At 41.1% G+C, this 16,442-nt stretch overlaps 1 protein-coding gene across 2 annotated transcripts in view; it reads right to left on the reverse strand.

Moving 5' to 3' along the window:
* MYO1D (myosin ID) overlaps positions 1-16,442 on the reverse strand; it is a 57,090-nt gene that overhangs the window by 23,144 nt on the left and 17,504 nt on the right. The window contains exons 1-7 of one of the 2 annotated variants that reach the window (XM_072111185.1): positions 11,543-11,559; positions 3,691-3,899; positions 3,515-3,608; positions 3,239-3,404; positions 2,425-2,478; positions 1,086-1,181; positions 861-977 (exon numbers count right to left, since the gene is read on the reverse strand). In XM_072111185.1, the coding sequence (XP_071967286.1) occupies positions 861-977; positions 1,086-1,181; positions 2,425-2,478; positions 3,239-3,404; positions 3,515-3,608; positions 3,691-3,730 (567 nt within the window). In that variant the 5' untranslated portion in view covers positions 3,731-3,899; positions 11,543-11,559. Of the gene's footprint in view, positions 1-860; positions 978-1,085; positions 1,182-2,424; positions 2,479-3,238; positions 3,405-3,514; positions 3,609-3,690; positions 3,900-11,542; positions 11,560-16,442 lie in introns of those variants that run through there. The other variant, XM_072111184.1, reaches the window with a different exon arrangement.

The raw sequence follows: 16,442 nt of genomic DNA on the forward strand, positions 1-16,442 counted from the left end.
GTGATGATAGTAATATGTTTTCAATAGGTAAAGCAGCTTCTTTGTGCCTACTCCTTCTTTCTCCTGTAGTGAGCAGTGTATCTGTTGTTCTGTACACAGCACAGGGATAAGGAAAGGAAGATAACGATTAACTATTTCCAGGTAATATTCCCCTTGAGAGTGACAAAATTAGACTGTCCAGCTTATCTCATAGCTGTCGGTGGATACAGGACCTGTATCGAATAAGGTAGAAAGTAAGGAAAAAAAGAAGGACCCTGGAACACATTTATTTAATAAAGTATGTTACATAGTTTACCATTATAATCTGTACTATACATTTTGTTAAATCTATTCAAAGCGATCATTTCTTAAATACATACTAGACGATCACATTGATATCATTTATGATTTTTTTAACGCGGCTTCGAGAATTGAGTTGTCCAGAAGAGCGATAAAATCAAAGAAAAAATGTTCTGTGTAGGGTCAAAGGAGGATAAGACTGTAGAAATCAATAGTGGTCCAAGATTGATGTGGCCACATTGCATGTCTCTATCTTGATTGGCTTACCTCTTTAAAGAGGTGACTCACCGACCTGCAGGATGTTCTGATTGTTTTCTATGCACACAGGTAGTCATTACAGTATTACTGAGTACTTGCTGGGTCTTCTAAGCAAGTGTGTGTATATCCTTTGGCTCCGGTATGGTAGACTCATGTAATTGCTGCACTAAATATGTATATTTACACAGCTGCAGAGAAGTTCTGCCAATTTTCATAGACTTCTCCTTCTGAAAGATCGTCAGTAGCAGCTGGCTCAGCACACTGAAACCTAAGAGCTGACACTTTCTTCCCCGCTTCTCCACCACATACTTGCACCTACTCACCAGATGTAGAATAGCGGCCAAGACTTTGTAGACAGTCTGGATCTCCTCTGGTTTAAAGCCAATCACTTTCATGGCCTCTGACACTTCTTTGAATTCTCCAGCATCATTGATGGAAGACTGGATGAGAAGAGACGTGAATCACATTAGCTACATAATCTATGAAACCATCAAAGCTATGAGCAAAATATTAGGAATTTTGATTAGGTTCATTTGTTATGCTCTCACCTTCATTTGAACCATGGATCTAGTGTATGTGTAAGATGCAATATCCTTCTGGAGGTGAAGAGAACGAAGGGTCTGCTCTGGTGCTCCTAAGATCAACTAGTAAGAAAAAAAATACAGATGTATACGTTGTATATTTGGAGACTTATCCAAAGGATAGGTCCACAATGTTAGATTGGTGGGGAATCAACACCCAGCACCCACAGCAGAACAGGGAATGCAACAAGACAGAAGCAAAGAACAGCTGATATGTGGGGGTGTCCAGAGTTGAAACCCCACCAATCCCAAATATTAATGACCTATCCATAGGATAAGTCAGCACATTTTTTGCATGAAACAACCCTTTAAAGATGTAACATTTTTTTTTTGCTTCTATGAGCTCTCCCTTATAATCTTCAAATGTAATGGCCCGCCAGACGGGGCATTACAAACTAATTCACTCAGGTTGGCCTCCTGGCAAACCAATAGAGTTTGACCAATTCTATTAAGCAAAACTAGGTAATTTCATGTTTTGCCAACACACTAATCTTCTATCCTAGATAACCACCAAGTGACTATTTGCATAGCAGCTGAATGTGATCTGCCTGTGAAATAAGGGTTAATGTTTACATGGTTTACAATTAATTTTGATCTTTCAGGTCAGCCATTGGTTGGTGAGCCCAGCATATCTTGCAATGAGCTCCTGCTAAAGTTTATATAAGGAAGCTCCTTGCAAGGCTCTGTGTCTTTTTACTATAATTCAGCATTAGAAGTTCTGCAGAATCAAGCAGCCTACAGCTGCTGTGTCTCCTCAGAGGGCTTCCTCTCTATCAGACCAGCAGCTCTGTGTGCATCCCTCCACAGAGCCTGCAACATCAGTTACCTGGTGGAACCTAGGAGGAAGGGCCTACTACCTAAGCCTGTTATCCGTTGCCATGTTGGAAGTCAGTTTAATAAAGAAACCGTGCGTTATATGTTCATCAGCCCTGTCTCAAAGTGTGATGCATGGCTGCCGCTACCATCACGGGCCTCCCCTTCAACATGTGCCCAGGGATCCCTACACGACACACACACAAACACACCAGGAGTGCCCCACGGAGAACCTTTATTACATCGCTGCCTCCCGTCTTCTTGCTACCAATTGCTGGTCAAGGAAGATGTCTGTTCACCTAGACCAAGTTACCCATAACCCGTTGAGCGCTAGGACAGGCTTCAGCCAGCCACTCAGGTACCAGGGGAGTGGCTGACCTCACACCTTAGGTCAGACCCCCTGGGAGGAGGGTTAGATGTAGAGGCAGGAACAGATGTAGCGATATACAGGAATGTATATGGAATATAAAAGTTTCTATGATGAATAACAAACCTGATAAAAGGAGTGAAAATTCCTCTCTCCCAGCTGCTGTACAATCACCCGGGACTGAAAGAAATCACATGTGATTTATAGGAATGAATTACATTAGTGCGGAGCTTGTAGTCACTCCTGGGTGTCAGAGAGCACCAAAAAGCATCTCTGCCACATAAAAAACTGCAATAGTAAATTTTCAAAAACATTCCAGTGGAAGAACCCACTGATATTTGCCCTTTCTTTACACATAGCTATTATAAAAGCTTTTACCACTACAAAACTTGAATGGACAATTCTAGCTTTTAAAGGGAGTCTAACAGCAGTTTTGACAAGGGATGAGCTTGGCTAAACTTTAGGTCCAGGGTCCTAACATGTTGCAACTAGGCATAGTTGTCATTGGCCAGGTGGATACCTGCCCCTGAATCTAAAGTTTGGGTCCGCTCATCTCTAGTTTTGACTATACGAAGCTGCATTTATTGAACCCAGCGATCAGTGCAGCAATATCTTTGTTAGTAGCAGCACAACTTATATTCCAGGATTATAGCTAGACCTTGTGCACTGGTGTGCTCTCTTGTGATGTGTCTCCACAGAACACAGCCCCTCCACACTGACCTGAATAAGAGCAGCATCAGGCTTCTGGTCAGATATTACAACAGATAGGAGGAGTTTGAAAGCAGTCCTGCTGCTACGAACAACATACACAAAAGGACAAAAGGTATTGTTACACAGATCTTAGGGACCAATACCTGACACTGTATGCAACTATCTATGGTCAAAACTAAAAGTAGACTCCCTTTAAATGTGCTTAAACTTTTCAAAATTTGCTACTTACTTTCTCTAACAGGTAGTTACTGATGTGTCCTCCAATAGGATCTCCTTTGAAGTCAAAGTTTATGTCCATGTACTTTCCAAATCGGCTGGAGTTGTCATTGCGGTTAGTTTTGGCATTCCCAAATGCTTCCAGGACACAGTTCGACTTAAGTAGCATATTCTTTACCCTGTGGAATTGTATAGGAGACAATAAATCTATATGATGTCAGACAGAAAATGACAAACATATATTTTAGCCTTTGAATGTAGATGGTGTAGTTAATAAAAAAGTATTCACCTCTCCACCTCGGCTCGCTGGCTCGGATTAGTAATGGCGGCTATGTACTGCATTATGTATTTACTGGCTTCAGTCTTCCCAGCACCACTTTCTCCTGCAAAACAATAATTATCTTAGTATACAGGATTCAATATACAATAGATATTCAATATACTAATAAAATATGGAAATTATACCTGATATTACTATACATGTGTCTTTACAGCGCCTTTTCATAGCCTTGTAGGCTGCATCTGCAATGGAGAAGAGATGTGGTGGTCTTTCATACAACTCTCTTCCCTTATACTGTTCTATCGTATCCTTTCCATAGATTGGAAGGTTCTTGTAGGGGTTCACGGAGACCACCACCTCCCCGATAAATGTATAGATACGTCCCTTTTCAAACCTGTACCAAAAGGACAAGAAAAGGATTAGAAGAATCCTCCACATACTAAGATGTTACAGCAATCTTCTTAGAACATTAAGTAGGACAAAGCAAACCTTCAGACATCTACCATGACAGCACAACCATTCATGACAATACAGTCCATCATTTCTCCAACACATGACAATGGCAAGAGCTTCACATATTAATGCAGAGTTTTTAGCAAGTATTTGGGGTTACAACTTATTGCAGGTAATTTTGTATTTGTGTAGTCCAGAAGCAGGATACCATGTGGTCTCGCAGAACAGCCAAACAATCAGATTTTATCCAAAATGTTAATGGTGAACTGCATCACAAACCCTACCTTCCCACTTTCACATTGTGAGCTAAAACCAAAAATGAATCCTAAACTAATTCCTGTGTAGGTTCCACTTTTGGACTAAGTATAGAAATGCCAAATACTGAAACTTGCCATATATTGCCTACTATCATCATCATTGTGGATATTAGTTCTCAGATCTCAGAGGTTTTGCCCTTTGCAGGCAGGTGGTTCTCTGGTAAATATGTCTCGAAAGGTGCTCTAACAAAATTGCCACCCTCATCCACTTCTATTGAACTACACTTGTATTTATATTCTTGCATGTCCAGACAGACCTAAAGCAATATTAGCGTATACCCCAGCCACCAACCTTTAAAGGAAATCTACCTTCAAAATCAAGCATGATGAACCAGGGACACTTACTCAAAGACCCAGGCACAGTGACTGTGGTAATCTTCTTATATATGTTATCCATGCCGTCCTTCCTTCTAAAATTTACTTTTAAAATTATGTGAATGAGCTAGGAGGGCTCTATGGTTACCAGTAACCCTCCATGTTCTGGCTTTACAGGCTGTGTTGTGCTTCCTGAGCACTTCCCCCTCCATTTGCCTGATGTAATCTCACTGCATTGGAGAAAATGTTTCTTCTTACAGTAGGAGAAGTGGAAAGTGCTTCTGCACAGTGTAACAGCCGCTGAAGTTACATCACGGAGGGGCGCAGCCCCCCTCCAGAGCCCTTCGGACTCATTAGCATAATTTTATATAAGTATATATTTTATATAAAATTTATATATTTTATATAATGATGGATTGTGACAGTAGATACAAGAACTCCTACTCCATTTATGTATTACACAATACAAGGGAACTGTTCACTCTACCTGCTACCTGAATAAAGAGCATTCATTACAATGCAAATTAGGTGTTCTGCTTGTATAATAAATGTCACAGCCGACCTAGGCATCATCAGAGCATGCACCGATGTAAAAAGGTCAGGTTATATATTAGGCTTAATAGCCCACAGTTCAAGTGATGAGAAATGCTGGATCTTTATCATCTTACAAGCCTGTCTGTATGGAATGGCAGATTGGAAAAAATAACCCAGCAGGCAATATGTGTCCACTAAAGTAAATAAATTGTCTTGTTAGCTGTACTACCACAAGAGGGCGCTCTTCTACAAAATATAGTAACAATTTACATGGCAAATAATTTAAGTGGCCAAAACTTTGCAATGTGTTTGAAGATTAAACTTGTTCACACGTGGCGTTTTGGATGCGTCAGAACTCATGCGTTTTTAAATGTTACAATGCGTTTGTCTACTATGGAAGCGGTTTTCTTCATTGCTGTAAGTGTAAGCAGCTGTGTAAAAATTTTCACAGCTGCTTACACTTACAGCAATGAAGAAAAATGCTTCCAGAGGAGCAAAACGCACTGTAACATTTAGGCTGCTGTCACACTTTTTGTTTGCGTTTAACGCATGGGTTTTTGAACAGCTGAAGAGGACATTTGCCTAATTACATTGTTGTCAATATTGCGTTTATAAAACGCATGTGTTAACAAGGCATTACCAAACGCATACGCTAACATCATGCGTTTTGTAAACGCAATATTGAAAAGAATGTAATTAGGCAAATCTTTTCTTCAGCTGTTTAAAAACGTTTCGACACACACACATTTTGACGCATCCAAAACGCCACGAGTGAACGCACCCAAAATGACATAGATCATCAAAACAACTAAAGAAAATGAATAATTGTATATACACTCACCGGCCACTTTATTAGGCACACCATGCTAGTAATGGGTTGGACCCCCTTTTGCCTTCAGAAATGCCTCAATTCTTTGTGGCATAGATTCAACAAGGTGCTGGAAGCATTCCTCAGAGATTTTGGTCCATATTGACATTATGGCATCACACAGTTGCCGCAGATTTGTCGGCTGCACATCCATGATGCGAATCTCCCGTTCCACCACATCCCAAAGATGCTCCATTGGATTAAGATCTGGTGACTGTGGAGGCCATTTGAGTACAGTGAACTCATTGTCATGTTCAAGAAACCAGTCTGAGATGATTCCAGCTTTATGACATGGCGCATTATCCTGCTGAAAGTAGCCATCAGATGTTGGGTACATTGTGGTCATAAAGGGATGGACATTGTCAGCAACAATACTCAGGTAGGCTGTGGCATTGCAACGATGCTCAATTGGTACCAAGGGGCCCAAAGAGTGCCAAGAAAATATTCCCCACACCATGACACCACCACCAGCCTGAACCGTTGATACAAGGCAGGATGGATCCATGCTTTCATGTTGTTGACGCCAAATTCTGACCCTACCATCCGAATGTCGCAGCAGAAATCGAGACTCATCAGACCAGGCAACGTTTTTCCAATCTTCTACTGTCCAATTTCGATGAGCTTGTGCAAATTGTAGCCTCAGTTTCCTGTTCTTAGCTGAAAGGAGTGGCACCCGGTGTGGTCTTCTGCTGCTGTAGCCCATCTGCCTCAAAGTTCGACGTACTGTGCGTTCAGAGATGCTCTTCTGCCTACCTTGGTTGTAACGGGTGGCGATTTGAGTCATTGTTGCCTTTCTATCAGCTCAAACCAGTCTGCCCATTCTCCTCTGACCTCAACAAGGCATTTTCGCCCACAGAACTGCCGCTCACTGGATGGTTTTTCTTTTTCGGACCATTCTCTGTAAACCCTAGAGATGGTTGTGCGTGAAAATCCCAGTAGATCAGCAGTTTCTGAAATACTCAGACCAGCCCTTCTGGCACCAACAACCATGCCACGTTCAAAGGCACTCAAATCACCTTTCTTCCCCATATTGAGATTGTCTTGACCATGTCTACATGCCTAAATGCAGTGAGTCACCGCCATGTGATTGGCTGAGCAGTTGGACAGGTGTACCTAATAAAGTGGCCGGTGAGTGTATATACCGGTCACATTATTGTTTGTGATTAAGGGTGCTGTCACACGTCGCGTTTACTGCATGCGTTTAAAAACGCATTGCTACAGCTGAAGGGATATTTCCCTAATTAAACAGCTGTTAACGCTTGCGTTTACAAAACGCATGCGTTAACATCGCGGTTAACGCATGTGTTAACAACCGCATGCGTTAACCGCAATGTTAACGCATGCGTTAACAATGCGTTAACGCTTGCGTGTTGTAAACGCAAGCGTTAACAGCTGTTTAATTAGGGAAATACCCCTTCAGCTGTAGCAATGCGTTTTTAAACGCATGCAGTAAACGCGACGTGTGACAGCACCCCAAGTTAAACTCCTGAAACCCCCTTTCCAGTTTCACTGATGGGACCATATGACACGTGTTATTCTGAAGGTTTTCCGCAAGCGATAATTGTAAATGGTCACAGCTGCATCTACCTGACTCCACTGGGAGACACCAGATGGCTCTATCTATTCACTTTCCATAACAATATCAGAAAAAAACAAGATATTTTTAGTGTAAAGTATCAGGTTAATAATATGTGAAATTTTTATGCTATTGTATTTATTTATTAAATCAATATATGTAGGAGGCTTGAGCAGTAAAGAAACAGAACCTGAAGTTAAATACTTTCACAAATACTTGATGGCATGCTGGTGGCCAGGCTGCCTGTCTGTATAACATAGCCATCTGACCAGATTGGATATTGTAATGGGGAAGGGTCAAAGAGCAATGGGAAAAAAACACCAAACAAGACAAACATTAAAGGGAACCTGTCAGCAGAAATTGGCTTAATAAGCCACTACCACTATGTTGTCAAGCAGCTGAGCAGCTTCTAGGTTATGTTTCTTCCATGGCCTGGTGTGGGGCATCATTCAGAAAATCTACTTTAAAGTCAGGTGTAATTTGGTTTTAAGTCAAGGAGGAGGAGAGTTTAACACTGAAGTGAAGCTTTCCCTGCATTAGAATGCTCACTTTACTAGAATTGATGGTTCTCCGTCTAGGGATATTCAGATCTCCTGAAGGCTGATTGATGAGGAGGGGTTTACAGGTGGGGAGAGCTTGACTTCAGTGTTAAACTCTCTGCCTCCCTAACTTTATACATCTAAGGGCGGTGACACACATGGCATTTTTGGGCCGTTCTTTAGTTTTCAGATCGTAAAAATCGCATGCGTTTTTTGAAAAAGCCTTGCGTTTTTAACAGGTTTGACCAATTATCTTAATTCAAATTGGTCAAAAACGCATATATAAATACAAATACAGTTCATCACTCATTACACATTTTTTCAATCTTTAAATCTTTACACATATATACACACTTCTATCCATTTATACATACAGTATATACACATTGTATACACACATACAGTATATATACATTGTATACACACATACAGTATATATATATATATTATTACACATACAGTATACACACATCACATATACACACACATATTAAGTACCATATACAGCATATAAACACACAAAGCATATACATATAGTACCATATACACCCATACAGCACATACAGACCATTTACACAGACATACAGCATATACATATCCATACACATATGGAGAATATACAAATCAAATATACAGCAAATACACACACATACTTTAAAAATTACCATATAGAGAAATACATAAATTACACACACATACGTTATACATATATATACCACAGACACCATGTACACACACATACAGTATAATATATATATATCTCAAATACACATATAGAGCATATACACATCACATATATATACAAACATTTGCAGTATAAATACACATATATATATATATACACACACACACACACACACACACAGCATATACAAATCATATATTAAAATCCATACATTTATACACATATACGTATATACTAGCCATCAGGCAGTCTTCTTATCCCAGGAGTGTGTCAGAGGCCAGAAATTTGTACCAGTAGCTATTGATCACAAGGGGGAAGCAGACGGCAGGAAGTAGAAATGGGATATTCCAGGCTTGTTGTTCTGCTGTTCCCTCCCCCTGTGGAAGATGTGCACTGTTATATACATATTATTCTGTACAATGTGCAACATAATATGTATATAATGGTGCACATCTTCCATTCTTTGGCATGTCAGGTAAGATGCCAGGGCCCCCTGATACTGAAGGCCCCATAGTGGCTATATTGCTCCTACCCCTGTAGTTACGTCCCTGTGAGGAGGACACTGAGTAATTACTACATGAAGGATAACCAGGGATAAAACTCAACTTCACAGCACATAATAATTATCTGGCTTCCGCCCCTGTAAACAGACATTAAAATAAATCAGACTGTGCTATACTAACTACGCCAGTCACAAACCTAAAATGTATAAATCTGACCGCTGCTATTTCAAGAAGACAGTGAACAATAAACTTGAGGCGGCTCTGGGGTTAAACGGGGGGAAAAGATGTAAATGGTTTTGGAATACAGGCTATAAATAGTTTGAGTTTCCTTTTCCAAATTTTATATAATGCTTCTTTATACCTCAAAGTCAGCATGAGCACATTGCGAGAGGGGCCTGGAGCCAGCGGGAAGGGTGGAAGCAGGCTGTAAAGTCAGCTAGGACAGTGTGGGTTAAAGGGTCAGTCTAATACCTCCTGTCCCACCACAATCTGGATAGACACATCCAACAACACAGTGGATGTGAGTGATGATAAAAGTTTATTTATACTAAAATTTGCCAAGATAAAAAAAGTCAACATTAGTCTAAGGCTGCACAGGATACACAGGTAGCATACAGCCCCATTCATTTCAATGGGCAATACGGTCATCCATTTCAATACCCGCATTGCGCACAGTACCATACCGTTTTCAAGACGTAAAAAATATAGAGCATGTCCTATTTTATCATGTATTTATGTACCATAGAAGTCTATGGGAATGTATAAAATATGGGTTACATACAGCTGTGCACTGTATGCTGCCTTATATATGTGTGGTATCCAGGGATCCTGGGGTTGAACATGATAGCAACTTCGTTTGCAAAACCACTGTATTTTATACGGATACGGTGAAAAACGTTGCGTATATACGGATTCATACTGCACGGAAATAATGGATTGGAAAAATCATTAGCCCCAAATCGCATAGAGAAGGGGCTGGGGACTGTAGGGGATTTCTGGTGATGGTGCAGAAGGCGGCTTAAAAGGCAATTGGCCCCTTCTTTAGGCGGTCCCAAAAAGGGACTGGATTGGGTGGGCTTATTGGGGCCCGCCCTGTGGTTTAAAAGCATTGAGGGCACGTGGCGGGGATTCTTTCCTTCTGCCCTCAGGACCGAGCAGTGTGAAGTCGCCCACCCACCCTTGCCCTCAGGTTAATTTTCGTTTACAGGCGGTTTTCCGGTTTCTGGCTGTTCTCTGTCTTCCTTTCAGATGTCACAGTATAGGCGGATTTTCACATGCCCGAAGGCAAGATGAAGGTGCCCACATGACGTCTGAAGCCATTCGGGTGAAAGGTTTTTGCTCAAGAAGAAGCGAAGGGCCCGGATGGGCATGAATTTTGTTCCAACTATTTAGCATTTTTTCTATTGGTTATTTAATTAATTAATTGTTTCTCTAAAAATAAATGATGTGGCCCCCCCACATACCCACAACAAGAAACACAGTGTGGTGTCCATTGATGGCTGGTTTAATTTTGGAGGATTTAAAATTTCCGGGTCAAGAGCCTGAATATTTTGGGCTAAGTTTACAAGTCCCTACAGTCTCATATGTTTGTGTGAATGCAGCCTTAGCAGTAGCTGGGCGGGCATATGTGAGCCGGAGAGGAGGAGGGTTTATATTTTTGTGGCTACAGAATGGTACAACGTGAGCTCACCGGACCGTTCTGTGCGGCTATTGCCGTCTTTGGGAGACGTATGCAAGGCCGGATGCTTGCGTCTCTTCACGATTGTGTAAATGCAGCCTTAGTCTACATTCACACTGCCGCATGGGGGATGTATGTACGGCTGACGTATATATACGGCCGATTAACGTCCCCCATAGACGGCAATGGGCACCAGACGCCCTACAGAAGCAGTACGGTGCCGCACATGTACCCTGGAAAAAGATAGGACATGTCCTATCTTTTCACCAATTACGGCGCCGTGCGCCACACATCCCTATGGAGAGGGGCGGGGGTGTGCAGCGCTCACCTCCTCCTCCTCCTCCTCTCCTCGCACCCTGCAGTGTGAATCTAGCCTTATACTGAGTATCATACGTTTAGGGTCCAAGAAGACTTTTGGCTGAGCTGGTAGATAATGAGGAGTTTTCTTTTCCTTAACAACAAACACTTTTTTCAGCATCTTAAAGGGGTTGTCCAATCTGAGCAAATAATTGATATTGTTTGTGAATGAAAAGTTATACAATCTTCCAACATAATTTCTGTATCAATACCTCTCTGCTTTCTAGATCTCAGTTTGCCGTCAACCTAGAAAGCTTCTATGTTTACTTCCAGTGGATAGAAATCTGTCCCTAGTCATGTGATGTCACACAGGTGCACGGCTCTGTGATAATAATGAGCAGTGCACCTGTGTGACATCACATGACCAGGGACCGGTATTTATCCACAGAAAGTAAACAGTGAAACTATCGGAGAATCCATATACCTTCTTTTTACTGACAACCTAGTAGATAACATTTACCAAAACACGATGATAGAAGAATGAAATTTCAGTTTCAAGAAAAAATGTCATGTTGCGTAACAAATATATCGCTCAAAGATGGGAGACTCTCCCATCCGGTTCTGGGGTGTGGCAACAGGAGAAGTTGTTCCTTCCAGATTACAAAATACTAGATTACCTTCTCCTCCCTAGACAAGGAATGAGTGGGCTCTGGCTGTGCCAGGGTGTGATCTAATAGGCGAGGTATTCACATGTTCAGTGGTTCAGAAGGAGAATGATGTAGAAATCAGGTAAAACACATACAGCTCCAGCACTGCTTTTGTGACAATGGTAGTTCATTGATCTGGCTTTATGGATGCTCCTGGCTGTGTCATGTTCTTTCCAATACTGCATAGAGTAAGCAATGCAAAGCACAATATATATATGTCCTGACTAAGAACACAAAGTACAGAGATTTGAATTCTGGGAGCCGTCATCTTTGTACTATGCAGTACAGTCCTCTAATATCTGAAAACTGCATAAAAGTCCATAAAAGCCCCCATCTGTGTGGCTATGGATGTATCTGTCAACAAGCATGTTGGTTTCCATTGGAAACAAGAAAAACTGCAGATATGACCTATAACAACGAGCGCACATGTGCAGGATTGTGTTTTAGACAGATTTGACTGTGGATTATTGAGGACAGAGGAGCTGTCAACAGACTTAAAGGCATAGCTGCTGTGAGTTTTTCTGTAGGATGCAGAGTGTTTTTGTATTTTATGGTTTCCTCTCACACTCCAAAAGAAACTGGTAGGTTGATTAGATTGTGAGCCCCATTGGAGACAGGGACAGATTTGGCAAGTTCTGGTCAGCGATGCTTAATCTGTGTGCGCTTTTTTTAAATAAAGGAATTATTACGGTACTATTATTATTATTATTATTATTATTATTTTATGGTTATCGCTAGTGGATTTTCTTAAATAAAATTTACCATTTGATTTCATGCATTATGAATCAAACATACCTTAAGAATGCTGTAGCTACACTGATGCAGAATCAAATTTTGTTTAATTCCTGAGTTGAGTGGTTTTGCTGAAAACCTATTATAAAATTCAGGACCTTGGGAAAGCTGGATCTACATTACACACAAGCTTCCTGAATAGCCAAGACAGGACTAATCAACCTGAGCTGGATAACTCATACACAGCAGCTGGGGGATGGTGCAGCAATTGATTACTTCTGCCTCTCAGGGATAACACCGTGATTACATCATTCTCTGGTGCGCCGACGGAGGTTCATTATCATAATTTTATAATAGTTTTTTCAGCAAAACCACTCAGCACAGGGATTAAGCAAGATATGTATCTGCATCAGTGTAGCTACAGCATTCTCAAGATATGTTTTCATAATGCATCAAATCAAATGGTAGGTTTCCCTACTTTCCATAACTTATAAAGCATCTGACAGAATGCTCTTTGCACCCATTAAGTTGTAAAAATATGCTAATGAGCGACAAGTATGGCAGGGGATGTGTAATTGCCTGTGCAGCCAGAGCCCAGGGGAGCTCTGGTGACTTTTTAAACCATCAAGGGAGACCATAAAAAGGATTACAAGGCCAGATCTTGCATCAGAGTGCAAAGAGGATTCTGTCATTCACGCTGCTTTACAAGGTGGTAGATTTTCTAAAAGGTAAATTCAAAATCTGTGCATCACATGTCAATTTCCATTCCAAAAATGTCACAGTATAATTGGGAGATTTTCTAAATGTGATTACCTCGAATAGTACATAATAAAATGTACATAAAAAGATGAATAAGACCTTATTTATTTTGTACTGAACCTTAGATTCTGCTTGCAATAGGGGATGCAATATAACATTACAAGTTACTCTACTAGCAGATACCAGACAATTTAATGGGTGTTGAACCCATCATGAGACTGGTGGATTCACGTCTACTTCACCTTCCACTTTAAAGGGTCCTTCATGAGGAAGGCACAAAGCTAAAACATGTCGATTTTCTTGTGTTTCTTGTTATGCTTGCTGAATATCCTGCAATATAGGTGAATTTTACTGGAAACCCAAGTCTCGAAGTGCTGGAACTTCTTACAAGTTAAAGGGTTCACAGTTACCAATATCTTAGTGGTCAGACTTCTATGGAACATCAACAGTTCAGAGAGATGTGTCTTGAGAATCACCTTTAGCCATTAACTGTAATCTAGGTGTAGTAAACCAACAAGTTATCTAGATCAAGGTGCAGTGAAGGTAGAGAGATTACAGAGATATAGCCCTACTTATGGTGGCACTGCGGATCTCTGATCTCCACCCTCCTGGGCCGCTCCCTCTTCCTATCCCCACCAGACAGGTATCTGTAACAAGGCTCCACCACTGATTCACTTCATTGTTTTAGCCTCTATAATCCATATTTCAGGCATTTGGAAGTCAAACCTCTACTTTGTGGCAGTCTGGAACAGAATTAGTCTTATGCTGTTTGGATGGATGGAGGCGACTGGCCTGCAGCCTGCTCTCTGTGAAGGTGTCTGGTTTTCCTGGCTGGTCCACCACCACTCCAGTGACCTAAAGACACATTTACGTGGGACTATCATAGTTATATGCGTTTTACTCTGTCCTTTAGAATGGCTCTTCTGTATATGCTGTGAAGGATTCCTCGTCACTACTATTGATGATAATGGGTGGCCTCTTCCCCTATGATGACATGTTTGCTATTTATACACATACTTGTTCTTGCCTTACAGGTAAACTTCCTCTTACGTGCTGTGTAATGGGACCACTCCCTGACTGTCCTGCTCTGCTGTAACAATTGTTCTCCTAAAGACTGTAATACACCTATATAAAAAACACACTCATGAAATTATACTAATTAACCCATTAGCTACTATTTATTTCCTAAGGCCTTGTGAAGCACTGTGGAATATGATGCACTATATAAATAGAGATTATTATTATCATAATAACAGAGCATTATAGGACATTTAACATCTCTCTGTTATACTCCTCTTACTTAACCCTTTCACAACCAGGCCCTTTTAAGTATTTTTGGTTTTCTTTGGTCAAATACATATGTTATATTTTGAGCAGGCATTTTGGAATACTTCCCACTTTTATGATTTTGTTTATTTATGCATTTTCGGGAAGGGGGGTTTTCCATTCCCCTGCACTTCCCTTTGCTGATAGATTACACAGGAAGAAGGAGAAGAAAGAGCAGGGGATTGGGCGAGACATGTTCTGCTCATTGTAACAGCCTGTGACGCTGCGGCACTGAGGGGCTCCCACCAGAGCCCCTCTGACTAATTAGCATAAGCATTGATTTTAGAAGGAGGGAAGCCATGGATAACCAATATAAGATTATCACAGTCATGGTGCCTGGATCTATGAGTAAGTGTCCCAGTTTTTTCATGATGGATTTAGATGCTCGATTTCCTTTAACCTCCTGTATAATACAGCAGGCACCTGTCCTGTATTGGAAGGGCTATGTAATGTTTAGATTTGGTAATTTAAATGAAGGGGTTAAATGGGTATTTGCTTTTTAAATATTTATTGCATTTCCACAGGGTAAGCTGCTCTGTGAGAGCCACTTCTTTTCCTGAGCACTTGGGTCTTTCAGCCTCCACCTTGTTGCAGGCGAGACCATGCGGTGCATGCAAAGCTCGCTCTATTCTTCTGTGCACTATTCTCGGAACTACCCACAGAGGTGAAAGACCCACATGTTCTAGGCTACCTGCTCCGTCCCTTAAAAACAGGGGTCAAAGAGGTAAAGTTACAGAAGCCTCATTGAGTGGTGCTACTCCACTCCACCCCTGGTTTGTTGTAGTAGGAACTAGTAAAACCAAAACCTATCCCTGTCTATCATAACAATTGAATGTGCAGAGGGCAAAGGCCGTATTTTCTCCATTTGATTGTTACAAGCCTGGCCAATACATTGCACAATGATTTTTAACAAACACGATAGGCCAGTCTGGGATTTGTAGTTCTTACAAGTCACATGGTGCAGAAACAAACAACAAATGGGAGTCTTGAATCCTATTGATGATATAATATCCACACACAAAAGGTTCAAAGCATATAAATCCAAGGTATCATGTATTATGTATGATGTCTATTACACGGTCTGCAGAACAAAAGGCGGTAGACACTCAGCAGACTATCGCGCATGTTCTGCTAGAGGTTCACATAATAAGCACATGAGTCTCTGATGTATATGTGTAAATCTATTTACATGAATCCACGTGCACAGCTCCACCCGGCCGCTCTGATCCTGCAATGTGTTTTTAGTTAGAAGGGACATTTTTGTGGTGCAGTTGGCTTATTCCACAGGGGAAAAAAGAGAGACTTGAATTCCTACACCGGCCTTTGGCAGGACGTTTTTAACTCATTGTGAGGATCTTCTGTGGGGTTAATTGTTCAGGACAAGTGGATACAACATAGCACACATAATCACCTAGGATTGGTGTAATCTCAGTCAATGGTTCATCTAGATGATGATTCATTAAAGACATTCACCTTATTTAGCATATTCTCTTAAATAAAGAGGGATCCTTTGATCTCCTTTCTGCAGCGTCAGGTGGCCAGCAATGGATGTCTCCAGGCAAGGACTTAAAGGGATATTCTGATTATAAACATTTCTGGCATATACACCCACCAGAAATGTGGGATCCTCTGCCTTCGCTCTATGGAT

This window comes from Engystomops pustulosus, chromosome 6 (genome assembly GCF_040894005.1).
Source record: "Engystomops pustulosus chromosome 6, aEngPut4.maternal, whole genome shotgun sequence".
Taxonomy (NCBI): Eukaryota; Metazoa; Chordata; class Amphibia; order Anura; family Leptodactylidae; genus Engystomops; species Engystomops pustulosus.